This window comes from Alosa sapidissima, chromosome 18 (genome assembly GCF_018492685.1).
Source record: "Alosa sapidissima isolate fAloSap1 chromosome 18, fAloSap1.pri, whole genome shotgun sequence".
NCBI classification, from domain to species: Eukaryota; Metazoa; Chordata; class Actinopteri; order Clupeiformes; family Clupeidae; genus Alosa; species Alosa sapidissima.
The window spans coordinates 20,082,680-20,097,679 of NC_055974.1; the positions used below are offsets into that span (position 1 = coordinate 20,082,680).

A 15,000-nucleotide genomic window follows, 5' to 3' on the forward strand; every position below is an offset into this window, starting at 1 on the left:
TCAATATATTAAGATCATATTAAGTTAAAGACTATATGGTGCAAAATACCATGTTAATTCTTTGATAATGTTGTGTAACCTTCCTTTCCTTCAGAAATGGAGTTGAGCTCTGCGTGGGTCCATGTGTCTGCTCTGAAGTCATAGCAATGTTTTTGTTAGTTAGGTCATGAGATACAGTTTTGCATTTAAAACATCTGTCTACTTAATTGCCATGTTCACCTCTCAGAGCTTCACTGCAGCCATGCTCCGCTCGTAAAACCAGGTTATATCGGTCAGGACTGTATCAACGGCGGTCATACATTACAACAGCTTTGTGGAAACATTCTGAGAAGAACCATGTGTTCTCTGAGGATACATGTTTGGCATCTCACTGAAAACGTTTTAAGAAACCATATGATGTTAAAGAGATCCAGGTCAGCCTTCAAAAACAACAGATTGAGTAAAAACCTTTTAAAGTAAAAAAATTAACTTTGAGTCTTTGAGTAACGAAACAAATTAAATGAATGAACTAATGTTCCGTGAATTACCTTAATTTGGACACATGCAGGCCAGACCACCTCTGAAATTTGTCTGAGTTATTAGATCATGAATGTGGTCATTATGTGGAATCTGATCATTATGACCAGGTGTGTACAGGATCTGAGTTATGCTGAAGTTCATGGCGTACCAATGATGTTTATTCAGAGATTTTGAATGTGAAGTGTCAGGCATGTGTTAACATAAACAAACAGTGAATTCCAGTGTGAATAGTTACATAAGGTTTGTGAATGCTCATGGTACATTGACAATTATGGTTGGTTTATTAACATTGTAATGTAGTTGTTAATTGTAAATAATTGAATCTTCATGTACAGTATTAAGTATTAGCATTTATATATTTAGTCTGTGCCATGCTTTATGGAAGAGCAGTGCAGAAGGTGTAACTGAAAGTTGGTCTCATTCCCTCCTCATTGAAAACGAAGGTGAGAACTCGCATCCCTCAGGCTTAAATCAGAGAGCTTTTCGGTCTTATTGCGTCCGAGCCGTCTCCCCTCCTCGAGTTACAGCCAATCGTGCACGCTTTGACGGACATAACGAGAGGGTGAGCGTGTGTGCAGCGCACGACGCAACACATCTTGGCTCGTCCGTCGTCGCCGCGGCGACCACTTTCTCGGCTAACGAGCACGGCGCACTCAGACAGCTGAGGGAGATCGGCGCCTGGTGTTGGCGTTTTCACACGTCGCCCTGGGCCAATCGGAGGGGCCCGCGGCGGCCTATTCTTAACCCGGCCAGGGGGAAGAAATAGCTGGGGCGCTGGTGGAGGCGCTGGTGGAGGCGGTGGCGGTCGGAGGTCAGAGAGACAGGGTTCACTCTGACGGGGGCCCACGAAGCCTCTTAATCACTCAGGGAATGTGAGTAACCTCATCCCTCGACTCTGCTGTGTTCCAGCAAGTCTGGCTAGAGAAGGGGACGGTCGTGCTCCCAACTTCCAGTCACATACACGTGCACACACACACACGCGCCCACATACGCACACACACACACACACACACACACACACGCACACACACACACACACACACACACACACACACACTCATGTATGCACACATACCCTCTCTTTCTCTCTCTCTCTCTCTCTCTCTCTCTCTCTCTCTATCTCTCTCTTTCTCACACACACACACACAAGCACACTGTACTGACACATTTTCACACACTAACATTTCACCAAATATGCTCATGCACATGTACACATACACATTGCACACACACATACATTATGTCATTCTTTCCACACTCTGACTCGTTCCTTTTTTGTCTCTCTCTCTTCCCTTTTTTACTCCCTCTCTTTCTTCCTCACGCACATACATTCATAGCCACTAGTTCCTCTCAGCCTTTATCTCTGTGTCAATTTTTCCTTTCCCTCTCTCTATCTCCCTCTCTCTCTATCTCTCTCTCTCTCCCTCCCTCTATCTCTCTCTGTTCTGTCCACACCCACTGTAGGCTTTTCCTTGCTTCCCTGTAATCAGACCTTGGTCCCCACCTTCAAGTTCAGGCCACTTGCTGACAAGAAGCTAAATCTGCGGCAGATGTTAGATAGCTTTTCCATTGACCGGGATCCTGCCCGCCTAACTGACTGCTGACCACACAGTCTAACTCCAGTCACTTTGGCTCATTCCCTAATCCCCTGGAACTTATTTACTCGCTGCTTTTTTGGGGGGTCATTGTGGTCATCAAATAAGGGCATGTGTGCCTATAAACACATGCCAAGCTTCTCTCTGATAAAACCAAAAGGAAGTTATTAGCATTTGTAACCCATTGGAAATGTACACTTTTTGTGTTAGCCTTTAGCCTAGCTAGCAATTCCACACAAGCATTCCCCTCATTGCTCTGGTGACAGCCAGGGGACATTGATAGGAGTGGTGACCCCCCTGGAGATGTGCATACTATGTGTTAGCGGTTAACTATTTACCCAGTTCCTTCAGGTGAAAGCCAAGGGATGTTATTAGAAGTGGTAAAACCCATTGGAAATGTAGACATTTTGTGTGTTCTCCATTAGCGCTGCTGGCTAACAGCTGTCACTGGAGTCCTGTGACTTTAGCTGAAGGTGCACGTTCCTGGCTTTCTCGCCCCACTGGCCCCAGCTAAACTCCCGTACAACATTCCATTTGGATCGCATGGACCCCGCGGGCTATAAATAGCTGGAAAAGTGCTAGACAAACAGAGAGGTGTTTCACTATGATCCAGCCTTTTCCCCTCCACCCTCCTCAATGCTCTCCTGGTGGAAGCCAACAGCTCAACCAGCACTGCACACCTCTGCTGATAGAGGGCGCTACACATTAGTGTTTCTCACACATCAACATATACATAATTATACACTTATATGTGCAAATAGATAAATGGTCATAATTATGTCCATTTGAAATAGAATGATAACATATACCACCGATTCACCCTCTTAGCTCTGTCTGCATTTTTTGCACCAGCTGTGCTAGGGAGAGTCTGCAACCAATGTATAACTTGTTTACACAAACCACCAGACCAACAGATGTGGGCAGAACCATATCAGCATTCTCATCATACATCCCCTTTTCCTCCTTTGAAAAGTACATTCGGTTCCCCCCTTCACACACACACACACGCACACGCACACACACAAACCCCAGTTACATTCCATTAGAGTACAACATGTATCTTTGTATCAGGAAGACAGACTTCTGGATGGTCTTTTCTGTTCATTATTCAGCTCAGGCGCTGCTGTGATCACCTAAATGAGGTCACCAGAAACTGTCTGTTCTTGTCATGAGAGACGGGCAAATGAAGCCCGCGTCCTTTATCTAGACAAGTCCGAGACAGACTCCAAAGGGGGCTTTTTTGTGTGTCCTCGGTGGAAATGAAATGCAGAGACAATCTGTTTTGTGTGTGTCAAAAAAAATGTGTGTGTGTGTGTGTTGGTATCAGGTGATCAGAAGTTGGCAAGAGCGCTGAGGCATTGCCAGTGGTTTAAAAAGATGGCATTAGCAAGAATAATCCATACTAGGGCATTCATCCTGCCAACTAAGATGGTAACACAAAGATGGCATGGAAGAAAACATGACATGTTGTGCCAACCATGACTCACCTGAAATCTAGATCATTTGAAAAAGTAGTCAAGGCTTGAGTATGCAGCAAGAATTGATACTGGAATTTGATAGCAGTGTCTGACCTGAGCTATCTTTTTTTTTTTTTTTTTTTTCGTTTTTATTTTAAATTTATGTTGACTAGCACATTCCAGTGGCTTAGGCATTACTATTTGAATATGGCTCATATTTGATAAGTATACAAAATGAATACATACCACACCAGTGACTCTGATCACGATGTAACAGACACATTGAAACGTCAGTCAAAGACTTTTTTTAATTAAACAAGCATTTTCAGCGTCCGTGTGCTCCCATGACCTCTTTTATTATACATTACAGACGACGGTTTGCAAAAAACAAGTTGGCAAATATTATAGTGTGTTCGGAATAGCTCAGTGTGTGTTTCTGTAGTGCATTTGACATGCTTGTAGGTAGAGGGAGTCTCTGTCATCCCCCACACCTAATCAAAATGCACCGAATGCTTTTCTCGAACAAAAGTTCTTGGAGGAAAAAAACTTCCTGGAGGACAAGATGGGTGATGTCTGTGGTGCTATTCCACTCTCGCACACTCAGACATCAGACAGCCAAACGTTATCTTGGTTTTTAAAAGGGGACAACAACCAGCTCCAAACCTACCTTGGGCCACATGCCCAGTGTACTGTTATCTAAAATGAATGCTTTCTCTCTCTCTCTCTCTCTCTCTCTCTTTCTCTCTCTCTCTCTTGCTCTCTCCCTCTCTCCCTCTCTTCTATCTTCACTCCCCCATTCTCTTTCATTCACTAGTTTTCCTTCATTCACTCTCTGTCACTCTTTCTCTCTCTTTATTTCCCTTATCCTCTTTCTACCTCATCTTCCCATTCTTCTGTACTTCTACCTCTCTGTACCCCTCACTCACTGTTTTGGATTAGAGATTTAAAAAAAAAAAAAATCTGACATTGTTGTGGATTCCACATGTGAAAGGGATCTCTGTTGTTCTGCCTTCACAGACCCGAATGCCTGCCCAGCGTCAGTGGAGGAGAGGCTCAACCAGGAGGCCCAGGAACTGGAGAAGAGACTCAGCATGCTCTCTCACTGTAGTCAGCACAGTACAGGTATCTCTCTCTCTCGCTCTCTCTCTCTCACACACACACACACACACACACACACACACACACACACACACACACACACACAGGCCCAGGAACTGAAGAAGAGACTCAGCATGTTATCCCATTGTAGTCACCACATGCATACACACACACACACACACACACACACACACACACAAAGGCAAGCATGCACACACTTACAGCAGTTCATGTTCTATCAGACACAAATGATGGCATACCACCCACTGCCACTTAGGACTTCAGGATTTTAAACCAGTTCCATTTTTTCAATTCTCCTCCTTTGAAATACCATGCTTGCTTACTTTATTCATTTGAAATACCATGCTTGCTTACTTTATTCATTTGAAATACCATGCTTGCTTACTTTATTCATTTGAAGACAGAGGCAGATAGGTGCTGTAGGTGTTCTTTTGGCCTTTTATACTTTGACAAATATAGCAGGATTAATAGAATACTAAGCATTTTTTTTATAGTGTGTGTAGTCACTATAGTTTCTCTCCCTCTCTCTCCCCTCTCTCTCCCTCTCTCTCTCTCCCCCTCTCTCTCTTTCTCTTCATCTATCTCTCCGTCTCTTATTCCCTCACTTTTTGTCTTTGTCATGCTTGTTCTTGAAGCCTCCACCTCCAGTTACTCCACCTCAGTGGCGGGCGACGATCGGAGTATCTCCGGATCCTCAGACACCTCGGACACCAGCCAATCAGACAGCAGCATCGGCAGCCGTCTAGCCGCTTGGGCCGATCCCGCCTCTGGCGCTGGCCCGGCCGAGGCCGCCGGCCAATCGGCCGGCACCAGGAACGCCCCGCTGCTAGCGGACGAGAGGCAGCTGCCCGTCACCCTCGTCGGCGGAACCAGGCTGCCCGGCGTCGCCGTCGGCGGTGCGTCCGCCAAGCCGGCACGCTCGCGGCGAGGGCTGCAGGAGATCGGGCGCCAGAGCTCCTCGGACAGCGGCATCGCCACGGGGAGCCACTCCTCCTATTCCGGAAGCTTCTCCTCGTACACCAGCAGCCTGGACGTCGGCGTGGGTTCCGGGGGGAACAGTGGTGGCGACGACTTCGGCTCGGTCCTCAGCCTGCCACCCGCTCCGCACCCCCTCGCCACCCCCGCTGGCGCTGCCACCACACCTGCCGAACGGACCCTCTGCACATGCCCGCCGTGCCCGGGCCACGAGTACCAGGTGCCCTCCTCACTGCGCTACCTGTACGACACGCCCAGGAGTCTCCTCCTTGGCACTGCCAAGGGCGAGGGCACGGGGGGCACAAGCAGTGCCACAGAACCCCAGGCTGGGACTTCTTCCCAGGCAGAGGCGTCTGAGGAGTCCAAGGCAGGCAAGCCTGGGAGGCTCTCGCGGGGCAACAGCAGCGAAGAGGCGCCCCCTAGTGAGGAAGTGGCAGAAGTGTGTCAGATCTGCACCCCCAGGGCCATCTTCACAGCGTGCCCCATTTGTGGAGGCCTGAAGGTACAAGACACACAGAAACACAAACACACACACACACAGACACACACATACACACACACACACACATACACACACACACACACACACACACTCTCATCAGATTGGCTCCCTCTCATCAGATTGGCTTCTTCTCATGTCGTAGTTTCCAGAGCCCAAATCTGTTTATAATGAGAGCCACTTAACCTGAGTAAGGGACACCACATCTGGAGCCAGGCCAGGCATTCTCATATTTACTGATATTATTTACCTAATGAATTTTGTAATGGAGGTCCTTTTTGAAATTGCCTCATGCCTACAAAACATTGCCTACTTTCTTACCCCCCCATCCAAGTGACTCACTGTCTGATGCAATTAAATTGAACATTCATGCCGGGCATCCTCAGTCACTCGTCTAATTCATGCTGAAGGTTTGTTTGGATAGGGGACGCTACTGGAGTGGCTGGAAGCGGTTCGTCTGCATTTTCGAATGCTTTTGCTTCACTTCGTCTGACTCATAATCAGATTACATTAATATGTGTTGAACAGGGGGGGTTATTCAATCCTTCCATTACAAAAAAACAGTCTGGCAAGGTTTGTCATTGATTGACAAGAATGAGTAAGAACGATTGTCAGATTTGGTATAGACACAAAACCACACACGTAAACACACAAAAATTATTAGGTAGATAGATAGATACTGTAGATAGATAGACAGACAGACAGACAGTGAGAGAGAGAGAGAGAGAGAACAATATCTGTTTAGACAGAGAGGTTATACGCATTAGTAAATCTGTTTGATAGAAAGTTTCAGAAATAACAGTTTATTCTCCCATAAACACTCACTGGAGTTTACATATCAGTGTTCTGAAGCCAGAGGGGATTAGGCCATTCAGAAGATACATGATGCAATAAATCCTCCATGCTGGCGATTTGACAGTCTTAATGATTTTTTCCCTCTTTTTTCCTCCTCTGTTCTTCCTCGTTGCCAGAAAAAATGAAGTTGTTTTAGAGTCAGATGAGGCGCAGAAGCGGATACTTTGATCTCGTGAAGCGTTTCGCACATTGGCTTAGATAGGGTGGCCTACCCTGGAATTGGTTCAGCCAGTTCAGAGCCAGTTAGACAAACACACATTCAGACTGGCTGTGTTAGTGAGCGAGTGAGTGAGTCAGCCAGATGGATATGGGATGTCTGTGTGAGTGAGGCAGTGGTGTGTATGTGCGTGTGTGTGTGTGTGTGTGTGTGTACAAGCTCTGGGTGTATGCCTAATTATTTTGTGTGTGTGTGTTGTGTTCATCCCTTGAATGCGTGTGAATGGAGGCATGCATCTAAATCTCTGTATAGTATATAAGTGAGTGGGTGTGCGTGTGCGTGTGCATGTGTGTGTGTGTGTGTGTGTGTGTGTGTGTGTGTCAGAGATGTGTGTGTGTGTGTGTGTGTGTGTGTGTGTGTGCAGGTGTTGCTGCTTCACTGCAGATCTAAAGGGACATCTGTTTTGGTAGCCTGACTAAGTCAAGTTTTGTGCGTGTGCGTGTGTGTGTGTGTGTGTGTGTGTGTGTGTGTGTGTGTGTCAGAGATGTGTGTGTGTGTGTGTGTGTGCAGGTGTTGCTGCTTCACTGCAGATCTAAAGGGACATCTGTTTTGGTAGCCTGACTAAGTCAAGTTTATATCTCACAAGAAACACTTACACTTACTGTAAGTTCTTTATTTAGGCCTTGGGAGAGCAGAAAACAGAACAACATTAGTTCTGTGCCCGGCTTGAACGCCACTAGCAGCATATGGACCCTTTCAACAAGGTAAACAAAAACAATGCTTGAACGTTCTATTTGGGCCCCAATCTACTTCCTCTGCATTAAGATAACATATGGAATGTTAAAAAGGAAGTCTTGTGGGGCCAACTATGATGCTGATAATGGAACTCTCTTGAAAGGGTCCATAGCTGTGTTAGATTGTGTTTATCTGTGGCAGCAGAATTAAATCTAGCATTAGTGAAAGCTCCTTTAAGACATCTTAAGCCCTTCCTCTGTACAAAATGGCTACCCTTCACGACCAGTCTCCCACCTTCATATCGTCACCCTCCTAAAATAATAATAATTTTTTGACAAATTTTTTTTTTATTTTTTGCCTAAATCATCATCATTCGAATTTTGTGAAATTTGTGAAACTTGAAAAAAAAAAAGACTTTTGATGATATTTACTGAGTTGCCCCGTGAGTTGAGAAACTGGGACTGGGAACACTTCAAACAACAAGCTTCCACGAGAAAGACTCCAGCTAAGCTTGTGATCGGATTAGAACGAACATAACTTTTAATGTTAATGGGGGGACCACCATATGTCTAGTGATTGCTCTTTAGGCACATAGACATAGCACATAGAGGCAGGAGGCATGGGAACAGCATCTGGAGGATTCAGTTTGCACGGTGGGTGTTTTATGATGGCAGGTTCAAGAATGTGGCTCTGTGAGTGTGTGAGAGTGCTGGAGCATATGGTGTGATGCCACAGGGCGTCAGAACAGTTCATAAACTTCACAATACATTTGGTGTTCATTGTAAAGGGGAATGGTGTGTGAGACTGCAGTTCTTCTAACAGCAGACTGGAGCCACTTGAGGATGACTGCCATGTTCTGTTCAGCTGTGTTTGTTTGTTGCTCAGTTGTCAGAGTGTGTGTGTGTGTGTGTGTGTGGGGATAGGAGGGAAAGGTGTGTGTGTGTGTGTGTGTGTGTGTGTGTGTGTGTGTGTGTGTGTGTGTGTGTGTGTGTGTGAGTGTGTGTATATGTGTGTGTGTGTGTTTGTGTCTGTGTGTCTGTGTCTCATAGTGATACATAGGGAATGAACAATGCACAAAAAGAAAGAAAAAAACAAAGGTCAAAATCCCAACAAAAACACACAGCTGCCTTCAAAACTACAAGGAAGGAAGAGGTCTTAAAGAAAAATAAAAAACAAGAACAAGGAACAAGCCTGTTATTTTTATTTTGGAAAAAGGGCCATACATCCTGTGTTATTGTGAAATATGGCTTACCACTTGTTGTGATCTGAACTCATGCCTCGGGTCTTTCACGCAGCAGTTTTTATTGAGCTCTTGGTTGTGTGAAGTGTGAAGTGGTGGATGGGTGAACTTCACAGTCTCTGTTTGAAGTGCCGGGGGTTGCCCTGCCAGGGTCAAATATTGCATCGAATTGGACCAGATCTCTCTCAACTAAAAGCGAAACACAGTTCCCCCTAACACTACTGAGAGTCAGAAAATCCCTATTTGGCCAAGACTAACATTTTTTAATTGCACTGTATTTAATTCATAAGACATACATCAGTGAATATGTACAGCTCTCTGTGGGGGTATTGTCCTCTGTAGATATAACATCTTTGTGATGTTTGGGCAGAGAAATTACAACAGTTTCCAATCACAATCACAATGGCTGTAAATTTGTAAATGTCAGTAACACTTGCTAAAGAAAAAAAAAGGATCATTGTGTTATTCAGCGCTACGTTTCCTACAGAACCAGTCCTGAGTATGATGGAGTTGTGGCTAATCTGGAGCTTTAAACAGGGCTGCGGTTTAAATTTCTCAGGCACTGTGCCAGAATCCAGGTGTGGGCTGGGCTGTTTTAGATTTTGAAAATGGATCATTATATTATACATAGTAGCGTAGAGCCTTTCTGGTAACTTCAGGTGCAGACCTATTCCATGCTTTAAACCCTGATTAGAGTTCATCCCATTTTTCCTGATGCCAGCCAAATTCCTTTGTTTACCCACAGGGGGCTCCACTCCCTCCTCCTGGGGCGCCAGCAGTCCCACTGGTGCCAGGTAAGACGCCAAGGACCTGTCACTCGGAAACTAATCTCAGTGCACCCGCAAATTTACATATTAATGCATACTGTCAGCTTGTGCTTGCCTGAGGATTTATGCAATTCAATTACAGATGTGTCTGTGATCTCCGGTGTTTGTCTTCATCAATTCATCCCCTGCAGTTTTGCACAGTTTCGTCAGCTAATGAACTAACCAAGCACAAGGCAAGATATATGTGTTTGAATGTTTCCCTCATTTGTAGACTGTTCACACATTATTGTAAATGTAATGTTCTGTGACTGTCTGCTACAGTATTTTCAATCCCACGCTTGAGTCATCTTGTAAGAAGTATTATGTAAAACACAAAGCAAAAAAAAAAAAAAAACGTCATAATGTTGAAGCGAAGACAACTCACTCAAGACAAACTGTTCGAGGAATCCGTGGAGGCTCAATCGTAAATGGTCCTTGTGAAGAGAATAGTGATTTTTTATTTATTTTTTTATCTCTGAAGAGTTTTCACAGAACTTTAGATTTCTACCCAGCAGGTCAGAAAGCCAATGAGCAATCGGTAACTGATGACCATGGGGCCAATCAGAGAACAGCGTTTGAAGCCACATCAGGATGGACCAATCCCGTCCAAGAGAAGCTACCATTGGCAGTACACACAGCAATTAATGGGATTCGACAGAAGCATGGATACCTCAATCATTTATCCGACCTATTGAATCACTATAACATGGGTGGATCATCTTGTGTTAGAACAAGCAGACATAGTGGGTATGAACCAATGGCCTCTGCTCTTGTGTCAATATCCAAGACTTTAAACACCACGTGCACCAGTAGTGGTAAGCGTAAACCATCTCCAAGCTGGAAAGACACTATCATATATGAGAACTGCTTCCAATGTAACAGTGGGGAGAGTGGCTGCATGGTCACCGGTGTTAACAGGAAGGACAGGGGAAGAGGTGGAGACGCCCTTCTGGCTGGGAGGGAGAACTGCAGCGGTAGAAGCGTGTGCCAGAAACCCCCAACACTTGACGAAGAGCACAGGGGCGAGAGAGGCCAAGCTCCTGGGAACCAACCCAAGGAAGCGCCCCCTGATCTGGGCATAACCCCAGTGATGGGTCCCCATTCGGACGAGGTCAGTCATGGCTCGATGGATGCTGAGGAAGGTAAGGAAGAGACATTCTGGTCCCTCTATGTGTGACTTCCTCACTAACACTGCGGTCAAGAGAAGCGACTCCACTGTCCTCTGCTTCCGTCACCCTGTTCAGTCCTGTCGATGTGCTTTCCTTGTCTGCTATCTGGCCTGTGTGTGAAATGCTTCATGTTCTTCATCTTATCTGTCATTTTTCTGACTTGCACCGTTGATAACACTATCTAGTCACTCTAAGTGCCACTGTGTTTTTTTCTTGACTTGTTTCTTCTTGATTTCTTTTATCTCTTATCATCTCTTCTATCCGAGGAGACATTTCTTCTGTCTCCCCTCTAACTTCCTCTCTGTTGGTCTCTCTCTCTCTCTCTCTCTCTCTCTGTCTTTTTCTCTCTCTCTCACCTATCAGTTACTGTCTATCTGTTACTCTTCCTCTTTCTCTACTTCAAACACACACTCTTTTAATATCTTCATCCCTGTGCTTTCTTTCTTCTTTCTCTCTATCTCTCTGTGTCACTCTTTCGGTTTCTCTCTCTCTCTGTTTATACGTGTCTTCCCACACTCAATCGATCTCAGCTCTCTCTTTCTTTCTCTCTCTCACTCACTCACTCATACACACACAAACACACACACATACAGACTCTCTCTCTCTCTTTCACTCTCTAACTCATTCTATCTCTCTCTCTCTCACATACACACACGCACACACAGACACACACATCCGATGAAACAGAATCTTCAGAGAGATTGAGTAATGTCATTCACCCCCTCATCACTCAGTCGGGTCCATGCTAGTCATCTCCTACCACAGGGAGCTATTATGTTGTTTGTGAAGGGCTTCAGGACTGGGAAGCCTGTCCTCAACTGGGACACAAACACTCATAATCGAGATGGGTTTTTGTGGGTAGGCTCAGTGTCCCCTGTGCAAATCCGCCACTCGGAAAGGCTCCTTCCCCTTGTCCTGATGCAATAAAATGCCCTCCTTTATGAGCGCCACTTACCCTCCCCGCCAAAGAGACGAGTGACAGCGTTTCCCACACAACATCAGATTTCACTCAGTTTTTCCCGTTATCAGGAGCCTAGTGATAAATCACAGTCCACTCTCACTGCACTCTGCAGGGAAAACCTCGCGAACCTTCATCCACCCGCAGCGGAGAGAGAAGAGGGCTACAGGTGGCCATGGAAGTTGTGGATATAGAAGTAACCATCAAACCACCAGATGAGACCTTGTGGCCCTCGGTCAATTTAGAGAAAAAAACTCTATAAAACCTTAAAAAAACCTCCACTCCACCATTTTCTAATATATACACAGAAGGTAATTTTAAATGTTGACTGTATAGGAAGTCATGTTATATTTATAGCACCCCCCCCCCCCCCCCCCCCAAACACACACACACACACACACACACACACACACACACACACAAAAACATCTCCTCTTCCCCTTTTCATTATCTTTTCTTTTCTTTTCTTCCTCTATTCCATCTTTTTCTTTCCGACTTCCAACTTCTTCATCTGCTCCAGTGTATTGGTTTCCTTTGTGTTTCTCACGCCTTTGTTTCCTCCTCTTCCTCCTTCTCTTCTTCTTCTTCTTCTTCCCCTCCTCTTCTCGTCTACCTGCAGATAAAAAGAAGCAGAGGTGCAAAGCTGACCCATCGTACGAGGTCATGGAGCACAGAACAACAGAGAGGAGTTCAGAGGTAGGAACCCTTTAATCTGGCCCCGCGTTGCAGTGGGGAACGTGTGAAAACACGGGTTTGCACTCTGTGCCAGATTGATCAAACAGCTAACTGATCCTATGCAAGGCTTTGGGCTTTCAGCTCTGTGAAAAGCCTCTCTGGTGGAAATACTTTGTGGTGTCTTCTCGCAGCGCTTTATGCAAGATGGTTTAGAGAGAGGGGGGGGGGTGACAGGGAGAAGAAGAGAGGGAGTAAGAGAGAGAAAGAGAGAGAGAGAAACATAATTAAGTCTTCCCAGTCCAACTTAAAAGCTGCTGTCTGCACAAGATGTAAGGTCTGGGTTTTGTGTAATCTTTTTTTTTTTTTTTTCGTCAACATTTTTTCATCAGATTCCATACACTAAATAACCATGGATCATGCTCAAACAGAAACGTGTAAAGAATCCAGCAGCACTTGGTGATTAAGAAGCGGTCAGAATGTAAAAAAAAGCTAATGTTTTGGCACATTAGCTTTCGCCAGGATGGCGTTAGTGCTGTGTCTCCCTTCATCTCCCTCATCATTCTCCTCATCACTCGCTTTTCCACACGTCTCGGTCAGTTTGGACATGCTGCCTAAGTGTAAACGGAGATGTAAACAGAGACGTGGGAAGTTCCTAACGGACACATCATCCCTTCCAACCTCAGCAAGGGTGGACGCTTGTGGCCATGAATTTAAGATTAGTGGTGCTTTTTTTAAACTTGTAGGCTTCAAAACAGATTTGTGTGTGTGTATGTGTGTGTTATGGGGGTGGCTCTAATACATTTAGATTCCAGCTGTGTTTGGAACTGATAGCTAGCTCATATGATTCAAACTCATCTGATAAGGGGTCATTTTAAGGTCAAGGTTATAGTATTTGACAATCAACTTACATAACATTAAAAAAATAGAAGTAGTAAACTACCGGCACAATGAACATTTTTGTAGAGCACTACAGTTTGATACATTTTCATTACAACTTATCTGCATTGATTTTGAAAGTTTTAATCCGAAACGCTCGGAACAGATTGAAACGGTCTTATAATAGACCTTCTTCATTATTGCTTTTTTTTTTAATTTTCAGGTTGAAGAGAAGAGCAAGTATGAGCTCATGGGCAGTTACGGTCAGCAGAGGCTTCCTCACATGGACATAGAAGGTGAGCATCTACCGCCGCTTGTTTACACGGACATGTTCCTGCCGCAGTGGAAAAGTAGCGGGAATGGAAAAAAGAATGCAAGAACAAATCAAGGCCACTTGGTTGCCGTGGTAGTTATTGTTGTTGTTTTTGAGTTGCTGCTGCTTGGAGAGACGTTGTTTTGTCTGGGTGAGAGAAGGTAGAGTAAACATAAGACACACCGGGGGACCTTTCATCAAAGTGGCTCACTGCCTCCCTTCAGCTCGCTCTGAAGATGTGCGATGAGGCGGCGTACGCCACACACTCACTGGTTCGCCAGCTCCTTCTCTCTTTCTCTCTTTTTTTGTCCTTTTTTTAGGACTTGATTCTCTTTATCTCTATCTCTATATCTCTCTTTCTCATTGTTTGTGTTTGTTTGTGTTTGTCCATTTCCTGCTTTATTTCCTCTCTGACCTTGATCATAATAATAATAATAAATATACTCTTTTGATCCCGTGAGGGAAATTTGGTCTCTGCATTTATCCCAATCCGTGAATTAGTGAAACACACTCAGCACACAGTGAACACACAGTGAGGTGAAGCACACACTAATCCCGGCGCAGTGAGCTGCCTGCAATAACAGCGGCGCTCGGGGAGCAGTGAGGTTAGGTGCCTTGCTCAAGGGCACTTCAGCCGCGGCCCACTGGTCGGGGTTCGAACCGGCAACCCTCCGGTTACAAGTCCGAAGCGCTAACCAGTAGGCCACGGCTGCCCCAACTCAACCTCTGATTCTTTTTTTTGGAGGGGGGGGGGTGGCAAATGAGGCTTCTCTTATGCGTATTCTGCCTCCCACTCTCTCTCCCTCTCAATTCATCCCTCTCTTTCTTTGTCTGTTCCTCTCCCCTTTCACTCTTAACTCTCTTCATCCTTTGCTTCTCTGTGGAATAATAGCATTTGATATCTCTCTTATCTTATATTTATATCTTCTCATCCTTTTTCTCTCTCTGCCTCTCCCCCTTTCTCTTTGCCAATCCCTCTCTCTCTCCCTCTCTCTATTTGTCTTTGTGTGTGAGATGCATGAGTTAGCATGAGAGTGCATGAGTTAACATGA

General features: G+C 45.2%; 1 protein-coding gene across 4 annotated transcripts in view; it reads left to right on the forward strand.

The window, feature by feature from the left end:
• LOC121690386 (protein Dok-7-like) overlaps window positions 1-15,000 on the forward strand; it is a 41,023-nt gene that overhangs the window by 20,559 nt on the left and 5,464 nt on the right. For 2 of the 4 annotated variants that reach the window (XM_042070907.1, XM_042070906.1), the window contains exons 6-11: window positions 4,589-4,693; window positions 5,326-6,167; window positions 9,897-9,945; window positions 10,470-11,099; window positions 12,704-12,780; window positions 13,859-13,931. In XM_042070907.1, coding sequence (XP_041926841.1) covers window positions 4,589-4,693; window positions 5,326-6,167; window positions 9,897-9,945; window positions 10,470-11,099; window positions 12,704-12,780; window positions 13,859-13,931 — 1,776 coding nt within the window. Of the gene's footprint in view, window positions 1-4,588; window positions 4,694-5,325; window positions 6,168-9,896; window positions 9,946-10,469; window positions 11,100-12,703; window positions 12,781-13,148; window positions 13,277-13,858; window positions 13,932-15,000 lie in introns of those variants that run through there. The other 2 variants (XM_042070908.1, XM_042070909.1) reach the window with 2 other exon arrangements.